At 41.4% G+C, this 11,519-nt stretch overlaps 4 protein-coding genes across 4 annotated transcripts; 1 reads left to right on the forward strand and 3 right to left on the reverse strand.

Annotated features, from left to right (window-relative positions):
- Positions 1-1,527: 1,527 nt before the first annotated feature.
- On the reverse strand, positions 1,528-2,340 carry AK88_03489 (uncharacterized protein; the record flags this gene model as incomplete). The annotated part of the gene is made up of 2 exons (XM_012481103.1): positions 1,528-1,670; positions 2,019-2,340. The coding sequence occupies 2 exons, from the start codon at positions 2,338-2,340 to the stop codon at positions 1,528-1,530; spliced, it is 465 nt and encodes a 154-aa protein (XP_012336526.1).
- Positions 2,341-3,012: 672 nt separating this feature from the next.
- Positions 3,013-3,966, reverse strand: AK88_03490 (uncharacterized protein; the record flags this gene model as incomplete). Its single annotated transcript, XM_012481104.1, has 4 exons — positions 3,013-3,036; positions 3,182-3,280; positions 3,550-3,638; positions 3,849-3,966. 4 exons carry the CDS (start codon positions 3,964-3,966, stop codon positions 3,013-3,015), a joined length of 330 nt encoding a protein of 109 aa, XP_012336527.1.
- Positions 3,967-4,526: 560 nt separating this feature from the next.
- AK88_03491 (uncharacterized protein) lies at positions 4,527-6,076 on the forward strand (the record flags this gene model as incomplete). Its single annotated transcript, XM_012481105.1, has 2 exons — positions 4,527-5,880; positions 6,024-6,076. The coding sequence occupies 2 exons, from the start codon at positions 4,527-4,529 to the stop codon at positions 6,074-6,076; spliced, it is 1,407 nt and encodes a 468-aa protein (XP_012336528.1).
- A 395-nt stretch (positions 6,077-6,471) lies between these two features.
- AK88_03492 (uncharacterized protein) lies at positions 6,472-11,254 on the reverse strand (the record flags this gene model as incomplete). Its single annotated transcript, XM_012481106.1, has 2 exons — positions 6,472-9,568; positions 9,651-11,254. 2 exons carry the CDS (start codon positions 11,252-11,254, stop codon positions 6,472-6,474), a joined length of 4,701 nt encoding a protein of 1,566 aa, XP_012336529.1.
- Positions 11,255-11,519: the final 265 nt, after the last annotated feature.

The raw sequence follows: 11,519 nt of genomic DNA on the forward strand, positions 1-11,519 counted from the left end.
AACAGCGAAGAATTTTTTTTTTAAATTTCACATGTCAAAGTAGTAATGAGTTTTAATTTTCTGTATAGCTTTATATATATATATAATATTTTTTTTTGCGCGCGAAAAAAAAAAATGTGTGCAAGTTCAGACTTGACTGTATGCTGGATGGGCGCGCACTCTCTCTTCCTTCCCTTTTGCCCCCTGCGAGCGCGCCACGTTCCTGCCATTCCAGCAGGTACACACAACCGTGTTCTGGGACTTTCCTGTTCAGACTTGGGGTGCGCGTACACAATGGGCACTGGCAGTTGCAAGGCTGAATTGGGAGCATGTGCGTGCGTATATATATATATGTGCATGTATATATATATATGTGTGTCGGTGGACAGGGGGGGGAATTCCCTTAGCGCTTCCACCTATACGTGCGTCTGCACATATGTCCATATGCCTGACGTAATGTGTAAACATGCAGCCCTTCCCCTTATGCCATTTGGCTGGTTACTAGTTTCTCCCCCTTTTTTTTTTTTTCCCCTCCCCCTACGCGTTACGTATACGTATGCATATACATATTTATGCATGTATGTGTAGCGCCACAATTTTAAGCTTTAGTTTTAATGTTCAAACCTCTGCCCCTGCCACAGTCCAATTTTTTGTATTATTGTATATGTGTTTATGTATAAATATATATATATGTACATCCCGCATGCATGTCTGCGTGTGCGCACGTGCATGTGTACCTGTACCTTTTATCTGTATTGTGCACCTTTTTTTTTTTTTTCCACTTACGCCTTCGTGCAATGTGTATATCAACTCTCTGATTTTTAATTGGCCCCCTTTTGCAAATCTTAACAAATTTTATTTTACGATATGCGATTGCGACGCGGTGATCAACGCTCACGGTATGAGCAGTTACCAAACCCTCCTCTTCCAGCAAGCAAAATTTCACACATGGATGTGATGGCAATCAGCTGTGTCCAGCACATGCATGAAGTTAATGCTCCCGCAAAAAAAAAAAAAAAATGGAGCAGCAATTCACATGTTGTTGAAGCAGTATTCCTATTGTTTAGCGAACTCCTGTTCTTAATTGTCCACAAGCGGTGGCAACATGGTGTGGAATCCCTCCACATGCTCACACATGTACATATATACATAGCGACTGCAAGAGCATTCATTTAAAAAGTTTTAAAGCCTCACTTCATGTTAATCATTTCGCGCGGTTTACGTTTGACGATAAAAAAAAAAAAAAAAAAAGCAAAATATGTACACAATGTAACACTGCAGTGTGGCGGTCCAACAACACTAGTAATGTGCCATATGTACACGTGTGGGTATTTACGCGGTCATCTCCGCTTTCCCCCATTCGGTTGAATTGTCGCCAAAGGATGTAAACAGTCGTGGAGGGCACATCCAACAAAACGTAAAAATTGGTCACATCGATGGGTACGGAAAACAGCACACAGGGGGGATACACACACAAGAATAGGTGTACATATCCTCCGCTGAACTTTTATGCATGTTACTCGTTCCCATATGGCGACGCGCCCCTTCTCATTCGTCAGTCTTCCACTTACTAAACACATTATTCTTGTTGTTGACCAGCATTCGATAGTATATAAAATAAATCCAAAAGGATATGTGCAGGTAAAATAAAATGTTCATCGATATGTTCAGCATCATTTTGCTGGCAATGCCTGCAGGTGAAATGTGTGAGTGTGCGGGGGATACAAATGAGGAACAAGGGGAAAAAGTTAGGCTGGCCTCCTCTGCACGTGGCAGGCGGCCATACACTAATGCGGCGCATTATTACTATGTCTCTCTCAATTAAAATATGGCAGGTCTATCACGGCGCGTGCCCCCGGGGCGTGGCGAAGCAGCAATGCATATGTTGTCGCAATCGAGAGTGTTAGTCACCCAGCGCACCGTCCAAATGGAGCAGCTCTATTCGTATGCAAAGTATCTTTTCCCATGTTTGCACATTTGTGCGAGGAACATGGCTGCCCACGCAAGTATACATGTGCAAGCATTTTTTTCAAAGTTACCTGCCCACTCTTCATTATCCATTTGAATGTAGAAAATGTTGTTCTTGGGGTCGTAACTCGTTTTGGGTACACCTACTAATGCGGCTCGAGAAAAGTCATGATTAATGTCCAAGTATCTTGCGCACCTTTTCGTTTTCTTTTTTACTGTGTGTATGAGTTCCCTGCACTTCCAGTATATGAAACCTCCATGAGTTGGTTTACTAATGTATATTAATTTCTTCCCGCTTAACAACTGACTTGCTCCTTGCTGCATGTTCAATCCACTGTTCCCATTTTTCATCACCTCCCCAACTTTGCTGAATAATATTTTGTTTATATTCATGTTTGCTGCTGTGGTCTGTTCTCGCGTGTATGCGTGTGGGGGGAGGGGGAGGGGGAGGGAGTTATTTCATTCTAATGTTGTCCCAACTTGGTTCGTTCGCATTTGAAGCCAACTACAGTGCGCAGTGTAGTTTAAAACTGAGGGGTAAAACGTGCGTCAACCACGGCATGTATTATATATATTTACATGTATGTATGCGCGTACGAGCGCGGGAGTGACTGACACAATACACATGTGAACACGTTCGGTAATAAACGTGTTTGTTTCCTTCGTGTTTCTTCCATTTAATGTTTGTTTTTTTTTTTTTTTTTCTTCTTCTCCTTACGCATACGTGCATGTGTATACCTTTCCAGGGCACACTGAAAGGAATTCCTTTTCTGAGATTTTGCGTGCTTTAAAAAAAAAAAAAAAAATTATGAACAGTCAGGTAAAAAAAAAATAAAAAAAAATGCAAATACGTACATATATTTTTTCATGTGTATATATTTGTGTGTTTAAATTTCTTGTCCCCCCATGGGACAGGCAAAGTGCAAAATGGTACCCACCCCTGGTAAGAAAAGTCTAAATTATGTGGAACTGACGTCAGCTGAACTGCTTGAAAATGCGCGAGCGCGTTGGTAATTGTTGGCCCAGTTTAATGCCCCGCGTCCTCTTCTCCAAAATCGTCCCAAGTCAATAGCCAATGTATTTAAAATACTGTAAAAATTGAGGAAAAAAAAAAAAAAAGGAAAAAATGGGTTGGCAGGTTGTTCACCTCCTATGGACAAGAGCTACCATGCCACATCTCCACACTATCGTTGTGGTGCAACTAGCAAAGGCGCAAAGTTCACTCTTGCATTACGTCTTTTATTTTCTTCTTATGATTCCCCTTGATTAGCCAGCAGTCCGTTTTCTCAATAACGTTGCTGTTGCAAATGGACTCGATCTCCCTTTTTAAAAGCTGTCAGCGTGGAACAAGTTGGTGTTCAAGTTGAAATTGTTTAGGGGAAGGAATAAATATCACACATCACTTGGGCAATAAAATCGGTAAGAGTTATATATAGACTGTCGGACAAAAACTCCCCACATAGCGAATAATACGTGCGTGGCGCACTTAAAATGAGAGGTATTGTCATCACATTGTAAGTGTAAAGGTTCACAGAGCGGGGCTACTTCAGCCGCAAAAAGGATTCAATTGGAAACCTCAGTTTCACCTACTCACTCGCTTACCTCTTTGTTTCCTTTTATCTTTCGAATGACCGTCACGACGAGGTTCTTATTATTCTTGTACTTGAGAAAAACGGGCAAATTATCGGATGCTGTTAAAAAAGGTGGAAAAGACGAGTCGTCACAATTCAGCATTTCTTTTCTTACACATGACTAAGTTATACACGCAGGTGCTAGGACCGGAGGTCTCCAAATCACTGCCAGGAAGGAAAGTGATAGCTGTCCCCCAATGTTGAGTGAACGTTCCCCTCTCATTCTTAACAAACGAAAAACGATACACCCAGTCGTATGTGTATAATTACCAGTTCTCCGTATGTAAAAAGGGATTCGGTTGATTTTCTTCCTGTAGGCGTTCAGATATTCATTATAAATGTTGAAGTGGGCTTTGGGCATGTACATAAACTTCATGAGGGCATTCATGCTTTGGAAATCACGTGGGGGACTTTTGCAGGCAGGCTGTTTATATAGGCAGTGCGTGTGCCTATGCGTACATTCACCTATGCGCTGATGTTCTGTTCACAGGAGCGATGTCACCAAAATAAAAGCAAAGCGTGTAACATCGGAAAAGCTTCACAATTTTCTGTCATGGTCAGTCCTGGATCCAATCTCTATGTAGTTAATATTTTCACGCCCCTATGTTTTTTTAGCACTGCGTTGATGCGTTGGTGGCCCGCCGTACACCGTACATAGCATGCGTGTGCGGAGGAATTGACGCGATGGTGTGGAGGCAAAAAATGGGGAGAAAAAAAATTGACATAAACCGAATTTGCAAAAAATATGCACAAAAGGGCACACAAATTTGTACGCTGCGAGCACATGCCAAGTGCAAATCTACCAACGCTTATGAGACGAAGAATTATTCACGCAGTCCCCACGAGCAGAGACCAACGCGATGGAAGCCGCTATTACAACTTGCAGGGGGGAAATACCAAGCTGAAACGCCGACAAGGCAGCGTCAAATGGGAGGAGTTGGTCACAAAATGAACAGGGCAATACCAAAGAGAAAGCCTGGTTGGGTCCTCTTCTCACGCTTCAAAAGTGACATAAAGGCCGTACCGAAGAGAAGCGAAAGTGAGCATTATGATATGATAAAAACTGTTATTCGAGAGGAGAAGAAAGTAAAATTTAAAAATATTTTCTTTGGGGTAAGTGTAATCAATGTGGCCACTTTCCTGTTTACACTCTCCAATTATTATGCCAAGAGGAATGAAAACTACTACGACGTCAACGACATCGGAGTTGTGGACCATATTGTCTTAAGTGAATTTGTGAGGTCCATAGGGTTAAACAATTTGCCTGTATATTTGCAAAACAGATTTTTTCACAAATTGGTAAAAAGCGTCCAAGACGAAAATTACTCCTCTAAGGAAAATGCCCTGTTGGGGCTACTAGAATTATTTTACAAAAATAAAAGCGCCTTTATCAAAATTGAAAAGGAAAATAAGGACGAGCATGCACAGTTCATAAAATACATTTTTGCACAATTGGAGCAAGACGATAATTTGGAATACACGAAGAAAAAAATTTATTCCTCCATTTTATTTTACTACATAAAACATTCTGATCATAATTTGTCTATGCCCTACGAACATATGCACGAAATTGTGAATAATCCAAACCTGTTTTATAATCTGCAGCAGAGGGAAGAAATTATTTCCTACTTACTCCTTAAAATTGTGAAAAATGAAAAAAATGTCGCAGAAATATATGCTAAGGAAAAGGACTTTATCGAAACGTATACGAGTAAAGCAGAGTCGTCTACTAATCCTTCCGAATTGGTTGACGATGAAACGAAAAAAAAACAAAATTCATACATACCCGTCATTCAATTTTTAATTTCACACAAAGGGGAACATACGACGGGGGGAAAATCCATGTGGGATTTTTACTACGCTGTGAAAAAGAGCAATGAGGACTATTACAAGCAGGAATGCCTCACATTGCTGCAGAGTTATTTTGACAAAATTAATTCTCCATTCTGCATAGACAATAACAGCGTGTGTGTGAAGAAGAAGAACAACTACAATAGCATTATCAACAAAATTTATTTGAAATATTTCGAAAACACCGTTATTTACACCTTTTTTTTTTCGTTCGTATTGCATAATATTAATGCAAAGGAGTACACCTTGATGAACTACCTTTTTGCTGCAAAGGACATCCTCAGGAGCGTGTGCTCGAACTGCCTCATCAATGCCATGTTGCTGGTCCAAAAAGCAGTCACGCAGAATGTGAGCATGCGCGGAGATGAGCGATCCTGCATCATTGTGGCTTTCCTTTTCAACCAGCTGAACTCGCTCGCCTTTTCCGCTTCCCTGTACAAGTGCAAATATGGTATCGCGCTGAGTGGAGTGGCCTACACGACGTTGGGCCTCTCAGCGGGGTCTTTTTGTTCACCTGAATAGCTTGGCCTTTGTTTACCCCTTATTTATCCTCATTTTTACCCCCTTTTTCCCCCATTCTTTGCCTCGTTGCAGCGCTGGTCCCCCTGCTTTTCTCGCAAATGGTGAAGGACAACTTTTTCCTCTGATGCGGACAGCCCGCTTATTCGTGAAGTTCTTGCTCAATTGGCAGTCTTGAAAAAAAAAAACAAAAAAAAATAGTCCCAGGGAAAAAACACAGGAAACATCCTTTTAAAAAAAAAATGCGCTAACTTGTCAAATGTGTGTAATTCAAATTAGACATAAGTGGAATATTCGCACGGTTAACAATTGCCCATATGACGCGTAAACAAATGTAAAAATATAAATAAAAAAAAAAAAGGAGGAAAAAGAATTGAAGTTCAAAAATTGGAAACTTTTCGCCTGAACGTTCAGACAAATGTCGCGTCAAAATGGAAACGAAAAAGAATCAACTCATCCCGTGTTGCAGCGTTACACTTATTTGGAAGTGACGCAACACGGGGAGTTGTGATCGTGGTGAAACTCATGGCGATTTCCTCCAGCTCAATACATCGCTCCTATTTGATGTATTATACTCTTGATTGGTCAAACGAAGATCAGAGTTGCTTTGTCCCCCCCCAGAGAGGATATCCTTGTGCCTTTTATTTTTAACCAAATTGATGAAGTGCGCGTTCTCAATGTGGCTCCTCACAACATTTTCATACGTCGTCCCCTGAATGAGATTCGACCCAGTGTTCATTATGGAGTTGCTGTTGAATAGAAACCGCTCGCTCTCTTTCTTAATGTTGCCTCTGTTGGAGTCCCCACGACACTCATTTCCACCTTCGAACATGATTCCCGAGTGGTCATTGTTTTGCATAAATATATTTTGATCGTCAACAACATTACTCTTTTTTGGAGAATCCTGTTTGATGAACTTTTCTGTTTCATCCAAGCAGTCCCATTTGTTGCTTCCCCTTTGTGTATGTTTATCTGTGGATCTGTTCTGCTGGTCCTGCCTATCAACACGGCGAACGTACATATCGCTTGTGTTGTCTTTCCCCACCCGAGCCCTACCCCTCTGCTGCTTCAAACCATTTAAATAATTTTCAAAGTAGGAGTCTTCCCTTGCACCTTCTGTACAATTTCTTTCGTGCGAGTGATCATATGGCGAATTTTTTTTTTTTAAAATTTCAAAAATTCGATTTCTGGAAGGTGACGAAGAAGGGACAGAAGAGGGAGATACAGCGAACTCTGTTTTTTTACTTTTATAAGACAATAAAAAGTTGTTAAAATTGGAATTAAATACATCATTTAAGTTGAACTTGTTGTTGACTGCTTCTTCCTGTTCTTCCCATTTGTTTGTTTGGCGAGGGTTTCCTTTTGGTGGGCCTTCATTCACTTTGAGGTGGTTGGCAATTTCGTTGTCTCTTGGTTCGTTCTCGTAATGAAATGGTCCATCGTGATGGGTCAGACGTTGTTGAAGTGGAAGACCTTCACCCCGACGTCCGCTTCCAACTTTGCCTTCTCCCTCCTGAAGCAGATGCCTGCCCACTTTTGCGAACGAAACGCATTTTTCCATGCCCTCCTGGTACAACGGATGCCATTCCATGGAACGAGGTTTTTCACCATCCACTACAAGCACGTCTGCCTCTCCCCAGTTTGTTGCTACTCTCGAATGGGACTCATTTGACGAGAGGTATCCCCCTGTTTGTGGCTGATTCTTATCAAACATAACCGAAATGGAGGGAGCATTTCGGAGGTAACTTTTTTTTTTAAAAAATATTCCCTCCTCATCATTGTCCTCGTGTGTGTATGTGGGTTCCCCTTTTTTCCCTGACCTGTTCATATTTTTTGAATTTTCCAAAAGGATATTTTTTCTAATTTGTTCTTCATCCATTCGAACGTGGTCTTCTCCAGACACGACAAAGGAACTGCCTCCACTACGCGTCTCTTCTGTTAACCTACATTCCGGGGTGAAAATCATTTTGTTTGTTTCATCGCCGGATGGAACGTCCCCCTTCATGCGACGATTTTGTATAGCAACATGCACTTCGTTGGACTCTGTGTTATGCTCAAAATTAGGCACCATTTCGTGTGCATTTTTTTTACAACCAAGGTGGAACATCACTGGTGCGTTTTCTACCCCCTCGGGAAGAAACTTTCCTCCTTGTATGATGTTAAAGGAACTACTAAACTGTTTTTGACTTTCAATCTTTGGCACACTCAGTGGAAAGTTGCTTATCGACTTTCTCTTATTTGCTATGTTTTTGTAAATGCTCTTTAGCCGTTCGTTGATGATAAAGAGGCCGTAGATGTTGTTCTTCTTTCCTTTGCATTTGCTTAGGAGGTAGGACTGCATGTCTTTTTGACCGCCCCTGAAGTGATGCTGCCTACGCTGTTCAAACTCATCAGCTGTACTCACATCGCCGCTGTGCATACCACTGGCATGACGATCGTTTTTTTCATACTCGATGGGTGCTTCCCCCCCTAGAAACTTCCGCACCACTTTCTCTTTCCCCATTTGAGGAGATTTGTTAGAGGAATCTTGTCTACTGAGGAGCTTCTCCAGACGAGTCTCTCTCCTCTTCATGACAATATCGTTGGAATTTTTCTTTTCCTTTTTTATGTTTGCTAAGAAGTAGTTTATTGTTTTGTTTTTTTCCATGTCATCGTTTGTGTGATTTATACAGTTGACTTCTCCTTGCAGGATCCTCGCCCCTGTGGCAGCTTCAACAGAGTCTACCTCTTCCCCTCCATTGGTTCTTCGCCAGGAGAAATCCCTCAGCGCTCGAGGCAATACTTCCGTTCGGCTGCGCCAAGTGTTGTTTGCGCTCATGTGTACATTCTGTACGTCAAAATTTTTCTCCCCGTCCAAATGGCTCATGGGCGCGGGGCAGCTCCTTTTCTTGCGCACCAAGTTGGTCAAGTCATGCGCTCCTTCCTCCTTGGGGAATAGGCCATTGCTGAAGCTGAAAATATTATACCTTTTTAAGCTATACAGATTCAAGTCGAACAAATATCTGTTGCTGCTTAGCTCTTTGTTGAACATGTTGGAGTTCCCCACACTGGTGGTATTAGAAAATTTTGTCTTATTATAATCGCACTTATTTTTTTCTTTTTTTTTTTTTTTTTTCTTTGCATCTTTTGTACCGTTCTCCAAAAAATTAGTGATGAGATTGAAGCTCCCTGCATTTTCATCCTCTTCATAATTTGGTCCAATGGCATTATTTCCCTTCAGATTTTTTGCGTTTACTAAATTGCCTATTCTTTGCCTCACATCGGACAGGTGCACTTCCTTTTTGGACGAGCATGCACAGTTGGGTTTGTTGCCTGCTTGGCTTAGCGTGCTAAGGTGGGGTTCTTCTGCTTCGTCTGAATAGTTTGATTCGTTCAATGCATCTTCTTCATTTGATCCCATATCTCTTCGGGTGGTACCATTGATGCTGGACCTTTTATGCTCCGTGACGTCTTTCCCTTTTCCACGACCTGTTGTCAGCACGCTCAGCGCGCACGTTGATTCTACGGGTCGATCCTCCCCGGTGGAGGAGGCACCTTCCACGTCCTCACCGTAATCGTCGCTATCAGTGTCGCTGTCATTACCACTTCTACCATGGCTAGCTGCCCCCTTCTTCTCGCCCCTTTTTACAATTTTTGCAGAATTTTTTTTTTTCTTCTTTAAAACATTTTTTTTTTTTTTTTTTCTTTTTCCGCTTCGTGCACTTATCTCCGTCAGTGCTGCTTTCACCACTTCCATCATTCACTTTGCTTATCTCGTTCGTTTGTCCCATTAACATGACTTCCTTCTCCTGCACCTCGTCTCTGCGAGACACTAAGGAATTGTTCCCCTCCACACTACTGTCTGCACTAGGAACCTCATCCTTGACATGCGTCGAGTCGGACAAGTAGTCCAACTGCCCTATCTGTTTCCCCTTTTTTACATTCAAGAATTTTTTGTTAAAAAGAAGATTTTCTTTTTTTAAAAATTCATTTTCGTTCTCGAGACTACGTATCTGACACTCCATTTTCCTCACATGTTCATTCATTTCCTGGTTGCACTTCCTCAATTTATCATTGTTCACTCTGTATCCTTCCATGTTTTTTTTTAAGTAATGTAAATCATTTTCGTACGTTTCAATTTTTTTCACTAATTTTTTCTTTGCTAATTCATTCAGTTCCTTTTCCTTGGCTAGCTCGTCATACACATTTTTCACCAAAAGAATATCATTAACCATATTTTTAATATTTTCATTTTTCTTGTTAATTATTTCATTCAAGCTGAGAATTTGCTGTTTGTATTTTTCTGCTTCCGTTTTAATTTTTTCATTTTTTTCCTTTTCTTCATTCAGGGAATGGGTTAGGTCTTTTTCCCGTTCGGTCATTTGGGCTACACGGTTTTGGAGCTCTTCTAATTGGACGGCGGCCTCTTTGGTGATTTTGTCCCGCTCCATGGCCGCCTCTTTTGTGATTTTTTCTCGCTCCATGGCGGCCTCGTTGATGATTTTCTCTCGCTCGATGGTAGCCTCTTTTGCCAACTTCTCCCGCTCGACGGTCGCCTCCTCGATGAGTCGCTCCCTGTCTTGACTTTTCCTTTTCTCATTATGGTACATACTCTTGTACTCCTCTAGTTGTGACTCGAATTCCTCTCGGTGGGCCTCTTTTTGCTTCTTACAGTAATTTTCCTTTTCCTCCAGTTCGACCTGAAACACTAGCAGGCGCCTCTCGTACGACTCCTTTATTTTTACCACTTCCTCGTTGTAAATATTTTGGAGTTTTTCCATTTCGTTCTTCATATCACTGATGCTCTTACTGAGGACGTCGTTTTGTTCCTTCAAAATTTTTGCTTCTTCATTTGTCCGGCACCCTTTTTGTTTCTCTTCTTCCACTTCGGCCTTCAGCCGGTAAATCTCGTTAACCAGGTAAGCATGATTCTGCTCTTCCTCGTTGGAAAATATATTTAAATTGTTGAACACACTCCTGCTTCCTTGGATAGTGTTCATCCCAAGGATGTTTTTCTCCCCATCTGGGGTTCCTGAGTTGGCGGCTACACTGGAACTAGCGAAATTGGAAGGCACCAAATCTGTGGCGTACACATTTGGTGCGTCTTCCAAAATATACATGCTTTTATTCTTTGCCTTCCTTTTACTTTCAGTTATTTTTTTTTTTTTTAAAAAATTCCCAACTGTGTCATCAGTGTGCTCTGCCTCATTGCTGTCGTTAAAAATGTCAATAAATTTTAGTTTGTCTTTTTTTTCCTTCCCGTCATTTTCTGCCTTGATCTTTTCCTTATTCTTTAAAACTTCGGAGGGCGACTCGTAGTTCTCCATCCCGCGTTGCGATGCGCCAGGGGCGATGACTGCAGTGGGGATGGCTACTTCAGCTTGGATGGCAGTTTTACACGAAACCTTTCGCTAGGCGGTCTATTCCGCCCAAATCATGAGAACAAAAAAAAAAAAAAAAATTTAAAACACAAATAAGAAAAACGGAGAATTCAAAATGGGGGATGAAAAACGCGGGACAAAAGGAATTAAACTATCCTTTTTCAGTGCTCATTTTTGTCATTTTCCTTTTTTTTTTTTTTTTTTTTTTTTT

This window comes from Plasmodium fragile (genome assembly GCF_000956335.1).
Source record: "Plasmodium fragile strain nilgiri unplaced genomic scaffold supercont1.40, whole genome shotgun sequence".
Classification (NCBI taxonomy): domain Eukaryota; phylum Apicomplexa; class Aconoidasida; order Haemosporida; family Plasmodiidae; genus Plasmodium; species Plasmodium fragile.